We start from the raw sequence: 27989 nt of genomic DNA, 5'->3' as shown, positions 1-27989 counted from the left end.
TGCCATTCAAGCGGCCAAAAGCATCGAAGAGGAAGTCGATTCCGTCCATGCTGAGAGAATACGCCAAGGAAACTTCAGTGCATGGTATCCAATACGTCCTTAAGGCTAAAAACTCTTTACTGGACAGGTGAGAGTGATGATCGCCGATGGAAGGTGTATTTCTAGATATAATTTTTAGATATATTTCATTAAGGGGTGATATAGATTTTAATGAATTGGAAAGAAATATATATTTATTTATTTATTTATTTATATATATATATATATATATTTATTTATTTATTTATTTACAAGTTTAACTAATTTTAACCTATAACTCCAGTTTAGGCTTGGTTTACAACTGGCCGGCTGAGTACCCGCAATTCGCCCTTATAACTTTTACCACCGACGCGGCCATCAAATTCTTTTATTTAGTCGTCCCATTCAACAATATCATTCTGAAAATTACAACCTCAACATCGTCCTTGTGTTTTTCGAGCGCGATATTAAAGTGCGCCTACCATGATTTAATGTTTGCAGAAAATAACCATATCGTAAAATAATCTTATTAAATGTGCTTGTAACCTAATGAATATTGGCTTGTACATACAAATTCGTTTAGTGAATCGCACATTACTCTCAACAAAGAACAAAGCTTCCTTTTAACCGCAGTTGTTAAAATTTAAATCCCCATATTATAGTAATCTACAGAATCGACCTAGTCCATTAATAAATACATATTCCAGATGGAGCAGCAGTGTGTTGTAATTAGCGTGTATTCTGGTTTTAGATATTAACTAAAGATTGGCTTTGCTAAACATGAATTATTTCTGTTTATGTAAAATTATAAAATTGAAATGTATTAATTTTCACCCTATTTCAGTTGCAATCACGACTTTGCCACAATTAGGTTCAAGTAAAAACTAACTTTCTAACTTTTATGTTACCTCCTTTTAAATTTATTTGAAGGTTTCAAGCTCAGATTAGTTTCCAAATTTAACATTATCATTCTAGGGTTTTCCCACTTCTAGTTGATATGTGATTAAAAGCAGACTTTAATATCAAGAAATAATTCAACAATCACCTTGTCAAAATTCACAAAGGACTCTTCCCTAACAAAGTTCACAGAATAACGTAGTTAAAATTGTTTTCTTTTCAATTGCGTGCTTATTATCAATTCATGTATTGATATCTCCCTATCCCGAAGGCGTGAAAATAAGCAAGCGTAGTCAAGATTGCAAACCACAGAATGTTTATCAGTTTTATAAAAATATATATATATATATATATATATATATATATATATATATATTTGTCAGTTAGAGCGTTACAACTCGCAAGTATCTCAGAGAACTTTGTATGTTCAAGTATACTATTTCCATTCAAAAAGTATCCGGATTGGTATTAGATCTCCACTGACAAGCATCGTAGGGCAATAATAAAACTGGGCAAATTTGAACTTTCTACTCTACTTGAATTACTTAGGCTACAATTTTAGATGAAAAAAGTTAGTCAATTTTGTTAAAGTATTAATTTGTTTTGGCCCTTATCAATGTGGTTATCATTTTGTTGATGGACATTATTATGAGATCAGATTGGAAAAGTGCAGAAATCGGTAACGGAAGGAAACCAACTAGGCGTGTAAAAATGTTTCATAATTTTAAAATCAGTTTTGGATAATTTAACTTAACTGTTGCAGATTATTGGTATTTTAGACGCTTTTTAAAACCACTAGTTTATTGGTAATGAAACATGGGTTTCTGGTTTTGACCAATTTTAAAATGTAGCTAAGGTATAACAATCAGTCTGAAAAGCTACTTCAAACCTGTTTCGAACAGTGCATCGACGCGACGCTGGGTGAAGTATGTGTCATCACGAGGAAATAAATTTAAAGTATTTACTAACCTAAAAGCCGTGGTGAAACCCTTCATTTTAAATAACGCTACTCTGGATACTCTTCGACTTTTTCTTAGAGTGTTCCTCGTATGAGCAAGAACATTATAACCCAATTTTTTTGTACAGCCAGGCTTTACACCTCCCTATCTTCCTCTTCCATCTTCGATGTATCGATTATTTGCATTTTCCTAGCCACATGTTCCTTTCATCTGCCTTTAACATATATCTTGCTCCTTGGTCTTCTCCAAGCCTCATAAAGCACTGACCTCATCTTCTGTTCTCGCCACGAACTCTACCCTCCTCAGTCTTCCTGTCTGCGGAGTTATTTAAAACTTGTCGCGAGATTTGTGTTATTAGAGTGATCTGGCTCGTGGTGATCGCGGCCTCGCTGGTCTGCACTGTGGCTCTCTGCAGGTCCATGGTTGTCCGCTACTTCAGTGGCCGCACTGTCACTCAAGTCAAGGACACTCACTACCCGATCTATCTCACCCCCTTCCCTGGGGTATCGATCTGCCCCACCGACAAGATCAAGCGTGGAACTGCCTACAGATATATCTACCAGTGAGTGTTACTATTACTTTTTCAGATAAGATTAGAAAATTTAGACTTTTTAAAGTGCGTAATGAAATGCCAAAAGCAGAAGTTACGCTTTGGCATAAGCAGACAAATGGGTGGCAATAAGTTTCATTGCTGAGTGTTATATTATATTTTCTTTTATTCTGTAGACTTTAAATCGGTTATAAATATGACCCAGTAAAAATACAATTGCAATGGTGAAATATGTATAGTACTTAATTAAATATAAAAGTCTTATAAGAAAGGGTAAGAACATGAGATAAGAATATTATGAGTTTGTATGCTGTACCATCTTGTCGAAAGTTTAACCATGTAGGTAGAATACGACTAATACGGTCCAGGTCCTTTCTCCACTCTCTGCACTCTCCGCCACTATGAAGTAACGTAGGCCTACTATGTTTCTCACTCGCAAAATATGTTGATAAAACATTAGAAAATCCTTTCAAGAAAAACTGTTTAAAGGTAAACAATTAATTAAATTAAACTAAAGTAATCATGCAAGTATTGAAAGAAAATGTGTATTACTGATGAGACTCAATGTGCAGATTTGAAATTTCTAACAAAGAGAATTCTTGTTTATTATATTACTCAATATATAGGAATTTTTCAATTATTCAATTGAATTCATAATTTAACCACTGTGACCAGTAAATGATACAACTTTTTTAACTATGTCAAGCCATTAGGTAACAAATGTCCCTGTAATACAATGGCCTAATTCCTAGCAAATTACTGTTAGTTATCTTAGTTTTGCTAACTAGACCAAGCACTGTGAAAAGCTCATTGCACTTATATTTATAAAGTTCACGGTTTCCTGGGATACAAGATATACTTAGTGCAGGTTTGGGGAATTGGAGCCGCCTCCTGCTCAGATCCTATGTACACAGCCACCAATAGGTGATACTAGACACTATATCATGAAGGCTTTCTCAGTTTCAGTCTCTATCACTCAAGGCTGGCAGAGGAAGGTTCTTCCTCGCGTTTAGCTCGTTAAAACTATTTAAAATAGATTTCATTCACTCCATCTTCCGCAATAAACTAGACCTAGATCAAATCATCTCTTTACCCCAACATTTGTTGCTAGTGTTGTGCCGCTCCTGGACATCCTTGGGTTGCCCAGACGTTAGTGTCAACATCTTTTTGCTGTTACTAGTATAGTAGTGTTTAACCATCCAGAATTGAACCCTTCTGGTAAACTTCTACATTGCTGGTGGTGGTGGTGCTTCCACAACATATGAAGATTTCAAGAACTGCAAATTAGGAAACATTAACTATACGAAAAAAGGAGGTCTGTAAAAATAAATATACCTGTTTATATGACAATTCTGAGTCTGTTGTATTTGCATTTGATGAAAATTCACATGTTAAAATAAACTACAATTCTTGTAATTCTAGAAATAAAGAACTCTCTGGAGTCTTTCATCAGAAGTTGATAGAGACAGAGCAGTCGTCAAAGAAGCTTTAAAAGAGCCCAGGAGAAACATTTGTAATGGTGATGGCACTGATACTTTAATCCTACAACTATATCATTATTCTAATAACATTTGCATCCAGTCAACCACAGAGTCTTATAAAGGATGTGATATTAAATTAATTCGTGCAAAAATATATTAAACAAGAAGCTCTCCAAACTGTACTTTATTTTAATCTCTTAACGGGATTAAAACCACCAATGAGTTGTTTTGTGAAATTAAATTCAAGCTAAATCTATGCATACAAAAAAAACCTTAAAAATACAAATTTATCAAGTTAATTAATTTAAATTTGTACGGAAGTAGAGTTTTATTTTTACTAGAGAAAAATGTATCAGAATTGGCAGTAAATCTATTGTATTACTATATGGAGTAACACCGAAATAGGTAGTCTAATGTTCCGTAATGAACAATACGACGTGAAAATGGTCTCAGCTACAAAACATTGTAATATAGTTGTTTGTTTACCTCAACATAAAATTCAGAAAAATATGATCTATCTCAAGTATATTTTCAGCTGTTACTTTGGAAAAACAAAGTCTACTTGGCATCCTTTGACCCCTCAAAGGCAATCGTTGAGTTTGAGCTAATATTATCAGACTTGAGCCCAGGACTAGACAAATTATTAAATATGATTTAATGTTGCCTACAAATCTAAAGCTGTAGAACTATTAATCTAATAAAAACAACGACAATGCAGCAGGGATGAAAAGACAAAGGAATGTTTTTTAGTCCAATATTCCTAAGTCAAGCGTCGCTTATTTCACTTCTATTTACGTGACTTACGGTTTGTTATAAGTGTGCCAAGCTAACAAAAACTATAAGCTGAGATGAAATTATCGTTTGATCTTGTTAACGCTTTTCCATAACCTTCCATCTCGACCCCCACCATTCCTCTATTGAATTGATTGAACGAAAAATGTATTGTATGATTATACAAATTGGCAAATTGGCTTTCGGTTCCTAGACTAAGAGAGTGGACATGTTTCCTAGCCCAAGCATTTCACTTTTCAGTCAACTAAGTAACCTAATTAATCTTAATGCCTGTTTCACACAATACATTAACTACAGACGTTAATTATTATACTTTCCATTTATTAATTCAAGAAAGGACTATAGAGATGGAATAAGATTGGAGTATCCTGTAACAATTTGAGGGTATTCTGTCCAACTTGCTTGAGTTCAATCTTAAAAACTTCGCGGTAGCGATGATCCATGGACTTGTTTTACACCAAACAGTTTAACCCTAATTGTTTATTATGCCCAGGAAATTGAATGTAACCGAGGATGACATAAGCAATAACAGTGTGGACCACTTCCTGTCTGCAATGGTGCTGTTTCAGCACCTCAGCTACAGCCGAATGATGGAACATCTGCAGCAATGTGAGGATATCTTACCTCAGCTGGCTCGAATCAACCTGACAGACTTCATGGTAGCGGTGAGCTATTGTGTTCTGATACCAAATAATTTGTTATCCATAAGTTATTTTCTGAATGTGGAAGAATATAATGATCCACTGCCTTTTCATTTAGCATCATACATTGTTTGCACTATCTGAGTAGTGCAAGTACCTTTTCTTGAAGTATTCCAGAGAAGTTTGTCTCTGCAGCGTACCTCATGGATTTACCTTGGAACCAATTCTGTTATCTTTTACTCAATGACAAACTATGCAGTGCTAATTGTAGTTTAAATATATATATTTGCTGATGGTATTACTTTTATCATATTAGATAAGAATGAAGATTCGATAGTCTTTATTAGACAGGGCCTCCCAAAACCGGAACTAAAGATTCATCTCAAATGGTCCACATTATTATAAACAATGAAATATAGAAACTGGTCCAGAACAACGAAAATATCTCTCCACAAAATAAAAACCAACAATGCAGAGAAGAAATTACAAGGAAATGTTTCAAATGTTCAGCGGAAACCATTAGATAAAACTTAATTTAAGAGTTTTTTACGTAATTCTTTACTTTTAGGCGTGTAGTCTATAAATAAACATTATATGGTTCTTTCTTGAAAATAATATTGTCATGTAACTTACAGGATTTTAATTTAAATAGGCCTACTAACCAATTTGAATTATACATGCTTCTATGTTATCTCCACCATAAAAGTCCACTAGTTATAATTTTTTATTATTTGAAGATGGAGACGTCATATCTAAATATATGGATTGTTATTTGAAGGGGAAGGGTATAAAATATAAATACCAAGAAGTTATCGTCTATGCTAACTCGGGATGACCGTAAAGTTTGAAAGGATTTTGTAATTATCCCCATTCTTTCTAATATCAGAGGACTCCCTACAAAAAACCTGCAAGCTAGAACAATGTAGTTCTTCCACATGAGCCACACCCCGCTTCCGCTCGCCCGTACCAAGCTAGCTTAACAAAGAACGTGCTCCCATTGGAGCGGAGCGGGGGCCCCGACTCACGGAGAGAGAGCAAGGAAAGGCAAAGAAAGAAAGTGGATGGCCAGCCATAGTGAAAATATATATATATATATATATATATATATATATATATATATTTGAGAAGAAAAAAAAAACAAGGGGACAAACGCAGACAAAACTACCCAGAAAAGGTTGCCTACTCAGGTGCACCTGGAGAACAAAACTATAAGTGGTCAACCCAAAACTTATGGATAAAATTAAAAAATCTTTATAAATTTAAGTTAGATAGAATTTAGAGCGCCAAATTTCAAACAGGAAAAGCCAAAATCACCCGGAGTCCTGTGGCACAGGGCGGGTTCCTGAAAGGATAGAATTCAGTGGCGTAGCAACAGAGGAGCGAGTGGAGCCACCGCTCCAGGGCGGGGGCGACAGGGGGGCGGCGGGCGGACGATAAAATGGCGGGAAGCAGCCCCTTCCACGCACATCACGGCCGTGCAGTGTTTTGTGTCAGTCAGTCTGTCATTGACCTTGGCTGAGACAAAAGGCGTCCGTACAGACCCACCGAGTGATTGACTTACTTCAATTTACCTTTGCGTTGTGATTACAGATTTAGCGTTAGTGCAAAGTATTGATTATATTATTTATTTTGTTGTGATGTGATTTGTGTGGTGTTGATTTATTACCTTTGGTATATAATGTCAAAAAAACTAAGTGGTGCTGAGTATCGGAAACGGAAGGTTAGAGAAAAGTCACGCAGAAAAATCTTGAACTTAAGAAAGTAAAGAAGTTATCTACCTACTTTTCGAGGGAACCCTTCAGTAGTTGCAGTTTTCTCAAGAACCCACTTGTAGCTCACAAGTACCTACAAGCGATGAGGACTTGGAGCAAACACCTGTAGGCTTACCTGAAGATGCAGAAGACCACGCCCTTCTTCAGGAACCTGGTATTTTCAAAAGAATAAAGAAAACCAATTGAGTATAAAACGTAATTGGTTATGCTATTCAAACATCCTCAATGTTTGCTGTTGTCAGCCATGCTGGCTTTTCAATATGGCCTATACTGATGTGGGATTTTCGAAAGGTACGTCCTGATTGGGGCAACATTTAGGTCGAAACATAAAAGACCATGAAGAAGATTCGCAAAGTCATGCAATTGCGTGTGAAATTATACTATCGCTGGCAGTTAGTGCCTAACAGTTGATAGTGAGAATCTGGAGGAGATTAAAAAGCCACTGATTACTGGAGACAAGTTTTAAGGCGAGTGGTGGACGTCATTATTACGTTAGCTACAAACGACTTACCACTGAGAGAGCACAGATTGTGTAATGACGATGAAAATGCAACTAAATCGAAAGGAAATTTCCTTGAGATAATACATATGCTAGCAAGATATGACCAGGTCCCTGCAGATTATTTAATTAAGTTACCAAAACGTAGTGTTAACTACCTTAGTCCTCAGATTCAAAATGAGCTGATCAACCTGATTTCCAAAGAGATAAAAAAAGAAAATCAAGGAAGAAATGAAAAAAAAGCCCCTATGTGTCTATTATCCTTTGATACAACTCTAAGATATAGCGAACACCGACCAGCTGAGTACAGTGTGTCGTTATATAAAGATAAAAACTGATTAAAGGCGACAGGCCAGTACAAACTAGTCATAGAAGGGGGGATTTTTGGAAGTGGGAAAGCCAGAAATCAGAATACTTATCAAATGTTTTTAATATCATAGAAAAGTATTCAGATATATCTAAAGTTCGAGGGCAAGGCTACGATGGAGCCGCTTAATATGAGTGGTATATATTCAGGCCTTCAAACAAGAATAAAACAACAAAATCCTGCAGCTAAGTATATTCACTGTTGTGCTCATGCCCTTAACTTGGTAATCAACGATTCAGTATCAAACATTCCTGAAATCAGAACCTTTTTTGATAATGTTTCAAAGTCTGTATGTATTTTTTAAAACTATGTCAAGATGGGCACTGTTGACTAAGTCGGCTATGTTACAAAAAAACCTTAAAGAAAAGTGTGTCCAACAAGGTGGACTTCAAGAAATCAAGCCGTCGACGCTCTTCGATGTGGTTATTTTGACATAAATGAAAGTACTGACTTTCCTAACGTTAGAAGGTAAAGACCAAGAAGAAGTAAACCAAGCTAAATCACTTTTGAAAATATTTGAGCAGTTTCCTACAGTAATATTGATAGTTATTGAAAGTGTGTTGCTTGAAACTATGGGACATCATTTCTAAAAAATTTCAAAGTACCGAAGAAGGACTTGGAACACGCAACAAAATGCTCTTAAATCTCAAAAACAAAAAATTACCAAACTTAGGAATGAGTGGCAAACCGTTAAAGCAGAATGCAACTAAGCTTTGTTTTGCAATGGGAAGTTTTTAACCACATTTCATTGACTCAAGAACAAAAAGAAGACAAGAATGTTTGATGAAGTGCAAGTTGATGACCCTATTAAAGACAATGAGAAACGTTTCCGGGTTGAGGTGTTCAACCGTAGCCTTGACATAATCACAACACAGCTGGCAGAGCGTTTTGAGGCTGTTACTCACATGAGTAGTTTCCAATATCTGAAGCCTTCTTTTTTAGTTGGAGCAAGTGATGAAGAAATCTTAGAATCAAGCAAAATTTTGATATTAAACTACCAAGATGACGTCTCCCTTACCCTTTCCATCCCAGACACTTTTTTTTTAATTTGTTCCAAAAATCCTAAGTATTTTTACTAATGACATACCCAAAAATCCCAGGCTCTTTTAGTTCATTTTGTCGTATTTTACTAGAAAACCCATAAAAAATTTATTTATGAAGCAATTTTAGTAGTTTAAGTGTTATTAGCTTCCTAAATATGTTATATATACTATAAAATAAAATATAAAAAACGACATGCAAATATTTACAATAACTTTTTTTTAATAATATGTACTTACTAAAAAAATATTTTGAGGATTTTTTTACTTTGTTGCGTTGTGGATGGGCATAAAAAAAATTATTTAACCAAGATTGATAAACACTTTACAAAACCACATTTAACAGTCTTCAAAAATAAATCCATACTTCACACTGATATGTTGAGAAATAAAAAAGTTTCTGGATTTTTTTTTTAATCACTGTAGTTCGGAAGTTTTCCCCAGTTATAACAACAATATGGCATATCATGTTCCACTTCTACATAACATATAGTTCTAACCAAATATATTGAATGTCAATAGGCAAACAATGAATTATTTCATATTTTTAACTAAAAAAAAACTCCTAATCCTAACAAAATAAAAACTAAAAATTACCATCCGAGTCAATAAAATTTTGTTTTTGTTTACAAACATCTATGGAAAGGATAACCATTTAGTGTGCAGGCCCTTTTTGCAGTTTAACACAAAATAAAAGTAAAACTTGTTTCTTTTCCTTCCAGTTCTTGTACTTTTTGCACTGCACACACAGCAGTTTTTTTCTTTATTTCTGGTATTTTTTCAAAAAAATGATTTTGTAACCACCGTTGTTTGCATTACTGGCTTCATTTTGATGAGTACCTAGGCCTACTCCTCTCCCATGTGCCTATTTAACTGTCAATTCACCAACCAAGTTTGATATGTAATTGAAGCCTCCTACTTACAGGATTATCTGAGTTGTTTTTGTACAATGTATATAAATTTAAGAGCATTCTAGAAATTATTAAATGTAAGTTTCTTCCAAAAATTTGATGGTTTTTCTTTCATTGAAATAATGATATAGCATCTGATCATTTCCATCAATCCCTCCCATAAAGTCATTGTACTCCCTTATTATTTTTGGTTTACTTGTAAATACTTATGTTATTACCCCTCTCAACAACAAGCTGGAATGAAACCCAACAAATACAGCTGATAAAATTCAACACAGTTGATGACACAACACTAAGAGAAAGAAGTAAATAAGTTGTCAATAATAAAACATTATAGCGTAATAAATCGATGTTTTTATAACGGTATATGTTATTGCGAACATTTATATATAATTTATATAAATATTCCGAGTTAATAAACATTAAAAAAAAAATTTTTTTTCTTAACGTCCGGAAAACCGGACGCCGGGATTTTTGCGATGTTTTTCGAACGTCCGGAAAACCGGACGGTGGGGATTTTTGCGATGTTTTTCGAACGTCCGGAAAACCGGACGCTGGATGGAAAGGGCTTAGGTCCACAGCTTGTAAGGCTAAAAACTTGTTTTTTTAAGTCACGTGGAAAACTGAAAAGTATAAGGGATCTTGCAGATACTTAATAATAGTGCGGTGTTCAAATTGGTTCCAGCTTTCCAGATGTTGTGAATGCTTATTTGATTTTTTGACACTACCTTTTACAACTGCAAGTGCAGAGAGATCATTTTCAAAACTTAAACTGATAAAGAACTATCTTCGCAGCACCATGTCCCAAGAACGTCTGAGTGCCTTAGATAACCATATCTATAGAGCGCAGCAGAGCCAGGCACTAAACTTGGACACCAGCATAACACAGTTTGCTAGCATGAAAGTCACGAAAGGATTAACAATAACACACGACTACAATGAACACACGCATGAAGATTAGTCAACGAAAGATGCGAGATTGTATAATATTAACTGGTTTGTTTCTAAACTACTACGTTCATGTTTATAAAGTACTCAATTAAACGGTTGTTTTCAATACATATTTAGTATATTGTTTGTACTTTCATTCCAAACCCTATGGAATTGAATTGAGATTTAAATACATATTGCTATACACGTAAACTAGGTCTCTTACAAGGAACAAAACTTTATAAAGAATAGTAGACTGTAAGTTATTATAAAAAATGATGTTTGGTCAAAGACGCCTTACATTGCTGATGAAATGATGGGCAAGAAACGTTTGTTACGGTAGTGAGGTGAACTGTCGGCACTGATTGACCATGTAGGTAAAAAAAGTCGGGGAAGGGGCGCTAGGGACTGAGTCGCTCCATGGCGCCAAAATCCTCACTACGCGACTGATAGAATTAACCTCAACTTAACTACTTAAAACTAGATAACAAACTGGATAACAATACTTAAATAACAGGCCACACTGAGACAATATCACAGCAGGGTATCACAGAGAAATAATGTCCTCAGGTAGGAAAACCTTAGTAGCCCGCCATGGCACCGGTTGTAAGGATCCGGCCCAAGAATCATGGGAGAGGCGGACATTGGAGCTGGAGCTCGTGAACCTCGTCAGTTGACACAGCCGTGTTTAGCCAGACATTTGGGGCAGAACAAAAACCCAAAACAAAACCCAAAACTAAATAAAAGGGTAAAAACAAAATAAACTTCACTAGTAACGGGCCTGAACAGAAGTGAAAGTCGCTACTCTCTCGATCCAGTCGCAGACGACACCAAAGCCTCGAAGAGTCAACGAGAGCAAACACCAACAACAAAATAAAACACTATAACAAAAAAAAAGAGTCGGGAAAACCGAAAGGGGCACGAGAATTTGACAGGGTGTCAATGTGCGTGAAGCATAAGCAATTGGCTGCCGGACGCCATCCACCTCCTGAGACAACACCGCCGCAATAGCCAAGGAGGACGCATCAGTTTGGTAAGACGAATTTTCGACCAAAATCCGGCATAGCCAACACAGGAGGCTGCATAACAGCTTCTTTCAACAATTGAAAGGACGACGTGCTGCTGTGTTTTCACCCCATTCAAACTTAGCACCCTTCTTGCGAAGCAGATTAAGAGGAGCGGCCAACTCTGCAATATTGGGTATGAAACGCCTGTAAAAATTTATCATTCCCACGAAACGTGCAACTCCCTTTGCAATCTTTGGGAGGAGGAAAATCCCTGATCGCCTGGGTCCGAGCTGGATCTATGCGATGCCCCGGGTGGAAATAAGGGTGACCCAGAAAAGAAATCTCACTTTGGGCGAAACTTCACCTTTTCCGGGTTGACGGTAAGGCCAGCACCACGCAACCTAAATAAAACTTCCTCCAGATGGGTCAAATGTTCTTCAAAGCTCTCACTGTATACAAGAAGATCATCCAAATAGTTAAATACAAATTTAAACTTGACGTCATGGAAAATAGAGTCTAATAGTCGGGTAAGAGTTTGAGCTCCCACAGCTAAGCCCATTGGAACACGGGTAAAACTGATATAAATTCCAGGGAACACAGAACGCAGTGAGAGGACGAGATTCAGGCTTCAAAGGTATCTGGTGGTAAGCCTGGTTAAGGTCAAATATGGAGAAAAATTTGGCCTTACCGAAACCAATCAAATGCCGAATGTAGATCGGGGAGAGGTACCGAGTCAATCTCAATCTGGGAATTAAGCTTTCTATAGTCCAGGACCATTCTGGACTTACCATTTGGCTTAGGGACCAGGAAAGCGGGGACTGGCATAACCTGAGCAAGAAGGTTCGATAACTCCATTCTCTAGAAGTTCATTAATGATGCTCCTCAGCGTTTTCCATTTTAGGTGGAGCAAGTTTGTAGGGGTGAGAAACGAACCGGGCGGGTATCAGTGAGGCGAATCTCGTACTCAAGAAGCTTCGTAACACCCAGTTTTTGGTGTGAGTACTTCTGGGAAAGCGGCAACAAATGCCCCTTATAGCCTCAGCCTGCTCCACGGTCAGATGCCCCAAACGGATCAGGAATGGAAACCCTATCTCCTCTCCGCTTCGACTGCGGCAGCCCCATGAGAATATTCATCCGAAAAAGGTATTGACACCCGCCGAGAAAAGCGAAAGAAACACCGGCCATTGCCCAAGTCCAAAATCATGCCAGTCCTCCGAATAAAATCAGCCCCCAAGATAAAAGGAAAACACAACTCCCCTGCCACCAAAAACCGCCACACCCAAGAAAAATGGTGGATTTTGATTTTAAACTGGACTTCATGAGTGATGGACAAAGGAGAGCGAGACGCCGTCCAGCAAATTAAAAGAACTAGGTTCAACCTGTCGGATGAGACCAGAGGCTGACAACTCCTGGAAAAAACGCAAGGATATCAGGCTGCGTGCTGAACCAGAAATCCACAAGGGCCTTCCGGTTCACATCTCCGACAAGGACATCTACACGTGGGCAAACCGAGCAACCCGCTCTCACACCCAATGCAGCCAAGGAAGCAATGGTCTCCTTTATTGGTGTGGATACCTTACAAGATTTGACTTCATTACCCCTGTTCTTCACCCCTAGCAGACATCACGCTACCAGACATATTTAGTCCGGCAACTATATTAATTACTAACAATATTAGGTTTTCTTGCCGAAGTGACGGAGTTAACAAGGAGTCCCAGTTCCAGGTCCCGGGAAGATTAACTAGTCAGGAGGAACCAAAACTCCCACGTGCCCGAGGACAATCCCGCCTCAAGTGACCCCTCTGGTTACAACCAAAACAAGTTGGGGGTTGCCCACGCGGGAGTTGCACCCCCTGCCCTGACCCTGATGAAACCCGAACCTTTCCAGGAGGTTCACTGGGCAGATGTCCCATCAATCTCTCCCTTAGGAAATCCGCATCCTGGACTCCTCTGGATGCAATGCAGAGACGGTCTAGATCCGCCCAAGACGTGGGTCTTGTGCAGAAAACCAAACGACAACGGTCCTCCAGGTTGATTCCCTCCAGAATAATGTCCACCAGTTGCCTTTCGCTTAAGTCAAGACGTAGTATTTGGGCCACCCCTCGTATCTCGCCGACAAATTGACTAAGCGCCTCTCTCCGGGTGCCTGTGGGCGATAAATACGTTCAACTCGCAAACGCTCCATGACACGACCAGGTATAAAATATTCAATAACTTGAGCATGAAACTCATCAAAAGGTGCTCTTCGCTTGAGACAGTCAAGTAGGCGGTCACTTAGTGGTCTCAAGCAAAAGGGGGCTAAAATTTCCATAAGTACCAAATCGGTCATTCCAGGAAACTCCTGAATTTTGAAAGCTTCCTGAAGAAAAGCAAGGAGGTGATTTAACTCCAATCCATCGGCCTTGGGCATAGCTCTGAAGTATAGGTGAGAGTGGGTGGGACAACTTGGCAAAGGCTGAACTAAATAGACCTGAGACATCATGGCCATCAACAACCGTCCCACAACCTACATGATCCATGAACACAGGATGTACCGAAGACTTTGAACCTCCAATTGCAGCAGAAATGGCAGAGGATACCAATTCCGAATCTCGGCACCCTGGAGCAACACCCTGAGGACCTGCAGCTCCTCCCAAGCTCAAGCAATACGAGAATCCGAAATTGACAGAGTAGGAGGCTCCTGAAAGGAGGCCCCCTCTCTCTCTGACGGACCTAACCTCACCTAGACTCTCCAGGGCTGACTGTAGTTTTTCAGAAGTAGTAATGGCCCATGCACCAATATCAGCGGTGAGTCCAGGAGCCTTATTAAGCAGTTGCACCCTGGCGCACCAGTGAATAATCTGGGAGCCCAAACGAGCCTTGGCCGACCCAGTTAAAGGCAGTGACCCACTATCAATGTCATCCTCTAATTCTTCCATCCTAGTCTTGCAGCTAGCTAATTCATCTTCCAAACAAAATGATTCCTGCCATGTCCTCTCTAAGTTCAAACAGGCCCTGAGCTGAGCTCTCAACCCCTTTACGTCCTCCCGAGCCTGCTGCCCCCTAGACACGACCTCAAAAACCAGCTCCGGCTTCCGGAGATACTCAGGCACCAAAGAGACGGCCATATCAACTTCAAGACAAACAAAATCTAACTTACTAAACTTAAGTAGTCTCAACTCAAAAGGCAACCAACTGACGAGGCTCAATAAGAGTACCCAGCTCCTACTTCCCTCAGGCAAAAAAAAAAACCAGTAGCCAGCCCGGAAACCGCTTGGCAAGCCATAACCACGCTCTGCTACCATCTGAGCCACACCCCGCTTCCGCTCGCCCGTACCAAGCTAGCTTAACAAAGAACGTGCTCCCATTGGAGCGGAGCGGGGCCCGACTCACGGAGAGAGAGCAAGGGGAAAGGCAAAGAAAGAACGTGGATGGCCAGCCATAGTGAAAATAATATATATATATATATATATATATATATATATTATATATATATATAAAATATATATATATTTGAGAAGAAAAAAAAACAAGGGGACAAACGCAGACAAAACTACCCAGAAAGGTTGCCTACTCAGGTGCACCTGGAGAACAAAACTATAAGTGGTCAACCCAAACTTATGGATAAAATTAAAAAATCTTTATAAATTTAAGTTAGATAGAATTTAGAGCGCCAAATTTCAAACAGGAAAAGCCAAAATCACCCGGAGTCCTGTGGCACAGGGCGGGTTCCTGAAAGGATAGGAATTAACCTCAACTTAACTACTTAAAACTAGATAACAAACTGGATAACAATACTTAAATAACAGGCACACTGAGACAATATCACACAGCAGGGTATCACAGAGAAATAATGTCCTCGAGGTAGGAAAACCTTAGTAGCCCGCCATGGGCACCGGTGTAAGGATCCGGCCCAAGAATCATGGGAGAGGCGGACATTGGAGCTGGAAGCTCGTGAACCTCGTCAGTTGACACAGCCGTGTTTAGCCAGACATTTGGGGCAGAACAAAACCCAAAACAAAACCCAAAACTAAATAAAAGGGTAAAAACAAAATAAACTTCACTAGTAACGGCCTGAACAGAAGTGAAAGTCGCTACTCTCTCGATCCAGTCGCAGACGACATCAAAGCCTCGAAGAGTCAACGAGAGCAAACACCAACAACAAAATAAAACACTATAACAAAAAAAAGAGTCGGGAAAAAACCGAAAGGGGCACGAGAAATTTGACCCGGCTCACACATTTATATTTAAAACATTTAAATCCTGGTCTAAGAAATCTTCAAACGTAAACCTTTGCACTAGTAATGGAATATTTGAGAGCATGTAAAAATATATGATTATGTATTACAAAAACGTACTGCCACAGGTGCTGCCTAAATGTGACGAGGTGTTCGCCTCATGCTCCTGGCATGGAATGACAGAAAACTGTTGTGAGATATTTCACATCCAGCGCTCCGAGGAAGGCTTCTGTTACTCCTTCAATTCTTTTACGTCTCAAAGACTAAAAGGCTGGTCAGTCTAAAAGTATATAATTTAATACTGTTACGTTATTGTACTTGATTAGCAAGTAATTTAAGATTTTATCCCTTCATCGTGCCATTGTAATGGAATTCAGCAACCATCAATTGTTTTAGTATTGCCTATGAATAAATCAACCAAACTATCATAAACTCGATTACATTTGCCAAATAATTGTAAATTGTCACCTTTGATCGATAACTTTTCTTGAATTTATTTAGTGCTTAGTAAAACTTGATCCAATTGTTTAAAATTACTATCTTATCAGTAGGGATGTAAAAGTATAGGAGGCGGTTACAAAAGGTGACCCACACACATAAATTATGTAGATATTGGCCACAATATTTTGCTCATATTTAAACTATTCGCGTGATGATTCAGGGTATTCAAGAAATGTTAGTTTTAATGCGAAAACTGTGAAAATTGATGATTTGAAAGGAAAGCATTCAAATTTTTCAAATAGTGCAATAATTCTAATTTGCAATTGTCTATTTACTTTTATTCACCAGTCGGGAGCAAGCCTACAATGACCACGTAGAGATTGAAGACATCCAGAAGGATACGGAGTGCATGCTTCGTCGAACTTCTGCCGCCGGTCCCACCACAGGTCTGGAGGTATTCCTGCAGCACTTTGACACCAGCCAGTACATGGTGAACTGGTCTACCTTGACCGGCGAGTCTGGCGTAAAGGTATGCGGCATTTTCTGTATTGCTTTTGGAGCTTTTCTGTCTTTGGTTTTATATTGTTGGTACAATAACTTAGATCTCATAGACAAAATAATCCGTGTGTAGAAAGAATGTATGACTTTATTGATTGCACTAAACAAGACCACAGTTTAATCCATGGGCGAGCAGTTTCAGTAATCCAGTGTTGTTTTTTTTAATGAAGCTTGATGATTTCAACGTACATTTGATGTCCTCTAAATATTCTTAGGAATATCAGGAACAAAAAAATAATAAAAATAACGATAACTTGTTGACATCCACTTAATACGTTACGTTTCTAAGCAGAAAGAAAAAGTTTAGGTCTGATCTTAAATGCAGATACAAGCATTCAGTTATGCCGCAGAAAGGTTTACAGACAAATCGTGTTTCCAGGTCCAACTACATACCAGTGATGAGTACCCGGAGGCCGGCATGGGAGTGCTGGTGCTTGCCAAGTCTGGAATCAAGATGACGACCACGATCAAGGCCTACCTCACCGAGAGTCTGGAGGCCGTACGTTTCTTACCGATGCAAGAGCGAAACTGTTACTTCCCCGACGAGACTCGGTTGATAGTCGCTGCTCAGTACACCCAGCGTAGTTGCCTCATCCAGTGTAGACTCAACTACTTCCACCAAGTCTGTGGCTGTCACCCCTACCACTTCAATATGTTAGGTATCAGCCTCTCATAACATTCCTGCGGTAATAAATGTATTAATGGGGCGCGTTAGTTAACAGCCAGCCGCGCACCTGAACGCCCGCTTTTAACATGGGACTACAGTTTAAAACTACACTATAAATAAGAACTGCTTTCAAATCCATAAACCTTTCACTATAAAAACTGAGATTTTCGTGTTTAGGTGCTAATGAATTGTTAAAATACGATTATCTGTTAATACTAATTATCTAAATTTACATGAAATATAGAGTTTTTACTCGGATTTTTTTTATTGTTCAGGTGATGGAGTGCCAGTTTGCAACACCACAAGGCTTAAATGCATTGCCAGCTATGGCCGTAAGTAATGGTTACTACAACTTAGTCTATGGTTACTACAACTTTGATTTACTTCGTGCAATCAAAGTATAGTGAATAAGATGAATGTCAAGTTGTCATAGGTTCTAAATTTAAAATAAATAATTACTTTCCAAACCCTATGAAATTAGAACGCAGGATCAATTCAAACACTCACTTAACAGCATCGAACACAGTCAGACTTGTAAGAGATATAAAATATACAGAAATCACTAAGCCACTAATCTAACAACTTGTATCACGATATAACCTAGTTAGCTATGTAATTAATAAAAATCATGTTTTTAAAGTAAGTAGCATTAATAAATTTTGATCTATTCTCACATTCTGACTGCCTTTCTGGTACCAAATACATCATTATACCAACAAAAGAGAATGTAAACATGCTTGTGGTACAAAGTAAATGATAAGGTAACCAGCAGGGCTCACTTCTGGCTGGTTTATGCCTTTCAGTTGAACCCACACTGGGTACAGCAAAAACCGATGTGCACTTTAATCTAGGCAACATTATTGATGGCCAGGAGTGGCACATCCATCACTAACCGCAAATACTGAGATTCTGGGGTGCAAGAGTAATTCAATAGGTATGGTCTACTGCAAGAGATGACGGTTGGATTCGTTCCATAAGAGTCAAAGGCTTTGCTAGCGTAGCCATAAGGGTGTGCCACCTCCTACCTGTTTTGATTGGGGAGGCTAGTTCAGAGTTGGCTTCCCCTTCTTCCAAGGGGACATGACTTGAGATTAGTGCCCTAAATTCTTCCTCACAGTTCTCGACAGGAGGCAGCCACAAACATTAACCATCCAGAATATCCTGTCACTCTGGAAGCAGCGCAAAGGTTCTTATAGGACTAGGTGCAATTTCTAAGCGCCTTGTCCTTAGAGAACAAAAGAAATGTCAAAATGCAAAAAATGGTAGTACCTACAAGGTTTTTGTTTAGTTAGATCGGTTTAACTATTTTTCAAATTTTTACTCCTTATTTTAAAATATTATGTGCTTCAAGAAATAATACTAAAAAATGTGAATCCAACTCCCTTTTTGTCTTGAAATATGAGATGATAGGTTCGGAGTCTCCCAATCTGATATTCTGAATACTCCACTGGCAGTCAGTCATGAGATCTTTTAATGAAACAAATATTAAACTTTAATTACTCAATATTCTTCATTGAACAGTGGATTTATTATAGTATGTGAAAATAATGACATTGTGATAATTCAAAGCAAAATGTTGTTGAAGGATGAATAAATACAATTAATGGAGAGGTCAACCTTTTACAATCAGTCAGCACTTAGCTCAAATATTAGAAAATATTAGGAAAATCATTGATCCATACATTTTTATCATTACAATAAAGTCAGCAATCTCCAGCATCTATTTTATACATGAATATTGCTTCGGGGTTTTATACTTTAATTACAATGTCACAAATACAACTTATCAATAGCTATCCTTTCTGGTATTTGATATCTCCAATATCTGATCTCAGCAAACTTCAGAACCGTTCCATAACTTTTAGTCAGTACATTTGCTAATCACTGCTTATTATATCACAACTGTAGCAATATTAGGGACTGCTATAGCTACAAAAAGACAGTTCCACCGGAATGGTACCAAAGCTTTACTTTTGCACTCTTTCTGTTCAAGAAACCGATAGCAAAGTCTGAAATTTCTAATGAAATGCTGAACCAAAATAATACAATATTTTTTGTTAAGATGATCTGTCAAGTAAAATTACTTCACTTCTATAGTGAAATCGCAATGGCTTTATGATGTTACTGACTTGACACATCTTTAGGAAGAAGGGTTCTATTTTATTATCTAGTTAAATAAAGAAACTTTAATTAAATATTAAATCCACAGATAATGTCAAGTTTTATCACCCGCCAACTCATGCTCATCTGCGAGGTTTCACTCCATCCGACCTGTCGACTCCACTCAATTGTTCCAAGTGTCTGCCCACCTGCCACGAGAGTTACTACGATGATGATACAGACCTTACCACTGACACTCAACATAAGGCTCTGGAGACATTCGGCTACCTGGACCTCTATTACAAGCATGGTGGAGCAGTCTACTACCAGAGAGATGTCACTTTCGGCTGGCTAGACTTACTAGGTATTTAAAGTCTATCTGTACACATATTCTGCCCATCTGTCATGAGAGACTATGATGATGATACAGATCTTACCACTGACACTCAGCATAAGGCTCTGGAGACATTCGGCTACCTGGACCTCTATTACATGATGGTGGAGCAGTCTACTACCAGAGAGATGTCACTTTCGCTGGCTAGACATAGGTATTTAAAGTCTATCTATACACATATTCTGCCCACCTGTCACGAGAGTTACTATGATCACTTACCACTGACACTCATCATAAGGCTGGCTGGAGACTTCGGCTACTAGGTGGAGCAGTTACTAAGAGAGATGTCACTTTCGGGCTGCTAGACTTACTAGGTATTTGTAAAGTCTATCTACACATATTCTGCCCATCTGTCATGAAAGAGACTATGATGATGGTACAGATCTTTCCACTGACACTCAGAACAAGGAACTGGTAATATTTGGTTAGCTTGACCTCTACTAAAAGCTTGGTGGAGCAGTTTTACTACCTGAGAGATGTCACTTTCGGCTGGCTTCACTTGTTACATAATTTAAATGTCTTATATGTTATGTACACGTATTCTGGCCTCTGAAGATTTTATTTATCCTTGGCACCTATAATTATTTGACTAGTAGAAAAAGTATTCTATTGTTTCTTTTGTTTTTAAGACTCATTATTAATGATGAATGATTTAAAGAGATAACAGGGTTTATGAAAAATTGTCCTAGCTAGTTAGCTATAATACATCAGGTTATCTATACCAATAAGACACAAAAAAGGCATTTTAAAAAAACTGTCTGCCTTGACCAGAACCATAGAAAGATGGTTTTTCCTGCCAACTTTATTTTAATATAGTAAAGTGCAAGGTTCTAGAATTACATTTAAAAAATTAATAACTGATAGCTCATTTTGATTTAAACTTTTTATAAGGAGGATAAATACTCAAAAGTTTAAAAATTGTTCAAATTGTTTCTTTCAAGTACTAAAAATATTCACAAATTAAATAGCCTAACTTTTTGCATGTTCAGTAAGTCAATATAATATGAAAACTAGATGCTTTTAACTAAATATTAATTTTAAACTTCAAATTTTCTGAAAATCAGCCAAAATAAAAACTTGTATTTAAAACTATAACTATAATTGCTTATAGTTCATTCTTTGGCAATAAAATTAGAATAAAGCTAGAAAATGTTAATTAAACGTAAGTATAAAGTATTTCAAGGCACTGAAGTCAGAGAATGAAATAGAAACCTTTGCTTTTCTATATAAGCTCGCTATGTTATCCTAGTTCCTTGGTTCAGTAAAGTTTGATACTAATCAGTGTCAAATCCCTCATCAGCACAAAATGGACTCACACCCCTCGATAAGTTTTTCAGCCCACAAATATATTTTACTTGCCTCTGGTGCATTGCTTTGTGATTTCATTTCCATTGATTTCCACTGGCTTGCTATGTGTGTATATCTTAAATTTGTAGCCATAGAGAGAATTGGTCATTGAGTCAAGTTGTTGCTCACTGTCCCTATACTTTTATTCCTTTCATAGCTATTGTAAATACAAATATTTCATTTAAGTACCCACAGTTTCAAAGGAATCAAAGTATACTGACATTGCCCCTTGACAAGTGCCTTTCAGGTACTGTACTTCTACATATCTGCAATCTTCATTTATTAAATTGAATTTTTGTAGTAAATTCTTTACTTTAAAATTTTTTATTGACGATGGAATGTTTGAAAGAATAATAGGATTGCGGTGATTTGCCATTGTTATATGTTACAAAATGTATAACACTACATTTTTGAGGATTGAAATGTACCCTCATCATCAGGTATAAACATAGTAATACTTAAAACAGTACTTAAAATCTACAACATGTGGCAATGGCCTGGTACTAAAAAACATTATTTAAACATTATCATCCCAACAACAGCTTGAAGTCCAGACAGGAGAAAGTGAAACCAAGCATTGTCACTATACAAAAGTCAAGAGCACAAACACACATCAAATCTGCACTGATAGTGGATCATTAACAGGAAAATCCATGTTAGCATTTCCTGTGGTATTGTGGCATGTCATCTGAAACAATGCGACAGGAAGGTGATGGTCAAAAGGGGTGGGGTAAAGGCAGCCATCTTCCTTGTTTATTATTTCTTTTGCATTAATTAATGACAGACTGAGGGTATCCATTTTGATAAGATCCGATTCAACATTTTTTATTTCTTCTTTTAACCCACTTTATTTGAGCACAATCTCTTTGCTATGTCAAGCAAAGAGTTTGTGACAGAATTTTGATGGTTCAATTGAAAATTGAGATATTGTTTCCTTATAATAAACTATTGTCTTAAGGACATCCATATCATTACTACATACATATCCAGAAAGGGGATATGTTGTCTGTTTTGGACTTCTACCTCCAAGGTGGCAGATATAATGTTTATGTGGGACAAAAAATCATTAAGTTTAGTGTTAGCATGAGGGAAGACAAAAGTGGCATCCAAGTATTCCACCAGATCATCGATTTCAATTGAGTTGAAGCCAGGGCTTTTTGCTCAAATTCTTCCATAAAGGTATTGGTGAAAACGTGCGATAGAAGAGAGCTCATCGCCATTCCCTCATCTTGACAATAAATTTATCTTTATAGCAATGCTTAAATAATATCCAAAACACACTAAATGGTTGGTATTTGTCACTGGCACCATCTACAATAAAGTAAAAACATACTATTTTCGTTGCCGATTACAGTACATTACTACCTCTCAAAATACTTCCAATTTCCTATTTCCATATAAACTGCAGAATCTATAAGTATTTCTAACCTATTTAGTATGGTAAAAATTGTTTACTGGATGGTCAAGATGGCTTGGTTTTAAGTGTAAAAGAAATATTTTACATCTGTTGTTCCACTCTAACAAGGAATGTTAGTATATAAATTTGAGCTTTTCTTTGTTGTTACAGTGGGAATTGGAGGCACTGCAGGCTTGTTTCTAGGTATAAGTCCTACTCAGTGTGGTGGAGATTCTATACTGGATAGTAAAGATGGTTTGGTTCTGTGAGTGCAAGAAGGATACTACCTGTGTTGTTACCTCTCTACCCAGAGGGCTGGTATACAATAAAGAATTCTACTGAAATTAATATACATTAAACCTAATTATATATTGAAGTCATATAAGTAGAATAATATCTCCATAATAATTTATCAATAATACTGTGGATGTCATGGTGAATTAAATTCTGACAAAGACGTTTAAATCTTATAAACAATACAGCAGTGATTTGGATGATCTTATTTCAAAATATTTACTAAACTTTACTACACCCTCACTGAATTTCATCCAACCTGTTCTAAAATTCTTCTATAATTATGAAAAGCGATGAATTTTTATGTGTAATTAGAAATTTATTGATTTGTAAATTTTTATACATAGCTTTAAAATATTAAAATAGAGTTTAGGGCTATAGAAATTATAAACACTACAATAATATATTTACACACAAAGTAAGTATGGTGGAAGGGTTGATTTCACACGCTGCACTATGTGGAAGTTGAAATGGAGCTTAATTCAATATTTATGTATCACTGTAGAGCAAATTTCTGGTGGAAACACAAATTATGATCATTTTTCTTTAGCATAGTTGCAGAAATATCAATGGCGATGTATTGTTGCATAGTGCTCAAGAAATTAATAACATTATTTAAGAGGGTTTTTAATAATAAAAACGCTTTAAGGTGTAGAGTAAAATCAAGATTTACTATGATTAAATAAACACAAAAAAACATTAGAATCATGCACTTGCTTAGTCTGATAATGTTTAAACAATACTTAAAATACAAGTACCGTATCTAATTACATAACATGGCTTGGAATAAGGCTTAATTTCGAAAACAAAAAAGATATCAAAGAAAGTACACTACAATATAAAAGAACATTATTAACTATATTTACAAATAAACGTAACAAAGATTAAACTAAACTAGAGTGAAGAGCACTTGTAAATAGTTGCACCACTGGCAGATTCTCATGTTGTATAAAATATTTAACACCCTTCATAATAGAGTGGTAAAAAACTATTACCCTGATATAACTTTTGAAGTAAACTTCCTCTAATCCAGCATTATATGCTTCGGCACACTTGATAATCCGGCACAACTTAAAGAATTGATCAGAAAGCAGATTTGTTGTGATCATAATGCACATGGTTTATAAAGTGTCTCATCATTGGGTGACATAATATAGATTCATCATTAGTTACTCACTAGCCTTGCAAACTTCTTTGTTTGTTTAGTCACTGCTCTCATCCTACTGTCAAAGCAATCTTGATCAGTACACTTAATTTGGCTGTCTGTATTTAACTGTCACTTTGTACGTTGTTCATTACAGTATTAGTGGTTTACAAGTTGTTGCTTATTGTCCTCAGTGAATTGTTTATTACAATAACAGAGACGTGGGACATAAGATAAATGTTGCATCTTTAAAAGGAAACACCTAACTCTGACGCTGGCACAAAATCTTCAAATCATTAATTAATTTTAGTAGACACATAATTATGAAAGAGTATGATACAATATAAATAAAAACAATTTATGTCATTTTTCAGATTTTCAACATACAAATTGTTATTTGGCACTATTGTGATGTATTTATTTTTTGGTGTGATTTTAATATTACATTCAAAACATTTGAGAAATTACAAACTATGAGTGGAAAATGCTCAGTGTCACAGCTTTTAACTAAAAATATGGGAGAATCCTCATTAAGAATTCTTAACTTTAACGAAGACATAGGAATCAAGTTTTGGTATCTCTTATGAGTATTTACATATCTTAATGGTAATTGTTCTTGTATTTTTTAACTAATCTTTAGAAATCAATGTCTAATCCATCAGACAGTTAGACAATCTTTGTTTGAATATCAATAGATTGATATTTTCAAATGGCAACCCCCCCACATGTGACACATTGTTGAAAAGGGAATAAAAAAGAAACACTGGTACAAATCGGAAGTCGCTATCTATTACCGAAATGGCAGGAAACGGGGTTTTCAGCTATTTACAAATGGGTTTGCACAAAACTTGGTTTGAGTGGATTTTCAGGTCAAGAAATGTGTACCTACCTGATATCAGTTACAAACTACCCACTCATTTTCAAAATGTCATCAAACAAGTAAAATAGGGTTATCCTTCATCCCCGGTCGTTTTTCACAGACTTGAATGAAAATCGTATCTAGTGGTTATTCAGCCAGATACTTATCAATCTGGTGGATACTACTTTGAACTGTACAATGATGAGCATTTGGACAATTTCAGTGACGATTAGAAACTCTCTTGGTTTCTCACAACCAATTTACCTGTTTTACCAATACATTTTGTACTTATTAGTCTATGGAGATGTTTAACACCCATGCTGAACTGAAATGAAATTGAAATTAATAAATTGAAATGAATGACATTTTTCCTTACACTGATTATAGATTGCCGTTCGAGCCTCACCAGATCTCAGTGGAACTCTCATATCCATGTGTTTAACACAATGAATTGGAATTATAGATATATAAGATCAATTTCAAAAGTTAAGGAATTTTCACAATTTGTTATGTATAAATCAGTGTTCTTTGTTTAACCCAGTGAATTTTTACTGAATATATTATAAAGACTTAATTTAATTTATCTAAAATCTCTATGGATATGTTTGTTTAGTTAAATTTACATACAATGTAGCAAAATGGAATCATACGTAACATGTAATGTATGTATGATATAAATCAATGTCATCCATAGTTGAAAATTTTCGAATTTAAAGTAAAAACATAATTTTCAAAATCAAATTTAGTAAAAATTGGTTTTGGTTTCTGTGTTGTTTTAGTTCATCTTATGGAAAATATTACTCTCTGACAAATTCTTTAATGTTGAGAGTTCGACTTCACTTTCACTTGGTACATTTTTTCATTGCTAGATTAATCCATCATTACAGAAATCATTTTCTAAACATGCAATAATTTCATACTAAGAAAGAAAAGAAATAGCTGCTTTAGAACTACTGTATCATCAAAGAAGTGTTAAAACACAAAGCAGGCTGACAAAAATTATTATCAGATTATAATTATTATCTAGCTATTAATTCCTTGTTCCAAAGATTGTTGCGTAATCACAGCACTTTTCGTAAGCATTGCTGACTCTGAAAATAAAGTGACGTAATCACGAAATCACAATAACATATAACATCCAATATATAAGTTGTAAGGTTTAATACCTCGGTCGTGAGTATTATTTTAATAGTAGCATTTTACTTTTATAACTCTATTTCTGATACTGGCATTCTCAGCATAAAATAATTAAATAAGTGAATGAGAAAATTTTAGTTATGTGTGTTACTCAAGATATTAAATTAATGATACATGGGATAATATACAAAAAGTTTTAGATTTACAATATTAAACTAAATGATAACAATGTTATAAAATTACAATCACTTCAAAACTATAATATTGACATGATTTGATTTTCAGGGCTTTTGGTCTATAAAAAAATCTGAAAATATTCTACATTTAAAATAAATAATGCAGAATCAGTCTGGAAATAAAAATTAACTAACAAGTTTCTCATCATAATACGAATAACAAATGCTATATAATTAACTATAGTGTAATTGTTTCAATTCAACTTGTTCCTGTATAGAATCCTCATAATATACTTATACAAGAAATCAAGTGCAGACTGATGAAATATTGTCAATACGCACAGACTAATACCCATGTGGGGATAGTAATTGTTTTTCAGGCATTAATTAAAACAAGAACAAAGTAATATCATGTCAATAAAATTATTTAATTTAAGTAAACAAAGATTTGTATAAAGAACCTGCAGAAGTCATTATCAGATAACAACATAATAAACATTTTATTTTAAGTTTGATTAGTTTTTTATTATTAAATTAAGCCCTTTAATCCTAACTTTCATTTTGTATGAACATCGTAAAATTTGTGTCAGCTTCAGACATATGTTTATTTACTGGCCATGGATTCTACCAAGTGCTTTGAAATACTACAGATATGTGTATTTGGAATTCGTGTCTGCTGACTAGCAATGTTACATCACTTGTGACTTATTGTAAATGAATATTCCATCCTTTTTCATATTTTTATGTTTTAAAATGCTATAAAGGTGTTATTTGGTTAGTTTATTATTCATTTTACTTAATTATGAGTAAAAGAGTCAAACTCTAATCGTATATAGATATTGTAAATAAACATTTTTTGTTTTGGTAAATATTGGTGGCAATCATTTTTTGTTATTTCGTGCAAAATGATTTTGGTTTTTTTTTATAGTAGGTATTATGAAATTCAATGTTAATTTTTTTTACAGTGCAAAACAAGAAATGCTAATGTATTTACAAATATCAACAATACCCCTCTTATAAGCTATGTCTACAAGTTTTTCACCTTATACAAGAATTAAATTTAAATTAAGCTGAATAATTATTTGTGTGACAATTTTGTTTACATATAGGGATTTTATAGACAAACTTGAATATTTTTTATTTATTTATTTTATTTTTACTTATGTATTTTTATAAAACAAACTTTATCAAGATATTTTGTTATTTATATTTCTTTCAACTAAATTTAATAAGAAGTCAACTATAAAATAATTAGCTTTATAAATTTTAAAATAGCTGAGTAATGAATTTTTACAAAACTTATTTATTGTCCAAAATTGTTTGAGATCTTTTGCACGTTCCTTGAAAAAATGGCCAGGGTCAGAAGGATTATTAGTAAAACGTCCTGATACAATTA

At 36.0% G+C, this 27989-nt stretch overlaps 1 protein-coding gene across 1 annotated transcript; it reads left to right on the top strand.

Annotated features, from left to right (window-relative positions):
- Positions 1–47: 47 nt before the first annotated feature.
- On the top strand, positions 48–23325 carry LOC124363625 (sodium channel protein Nach-like). The gene is given in 9 exon segments (XM_046818884.1): positions 48–127; positions 2233–2436; positions 5191–5362; positions 16209–16354; positions 16870–17050; positions 17405–17738; positions 19956–20210; positions 23155–23195; positions 23197–23325. Coding segments are annotated over 9 exon segments (1542 nt in total).
- Positions 23326–27989: the final 4664 nt, after the last annotated feature.

This window comes from Homalodisca vitripennis, chromosome 5, assembly GCF_021130785.1.
Source record: "Homalodisca vitripennis isolate AUS2020 chromosome 5, UT_GWSS_2.1, whole genome shotgun sequence".
NCBI lineage: Eukaryota > Metazoa > Arthropoda > Insecta > Hemiptera > Cicadellidae > Homalodisca > Homalodisca vitripennis.
Note: the sequence above shows the minus strand (reverse complement) of the source record. Positions and strands in the feature narration are given on the sequence as shown.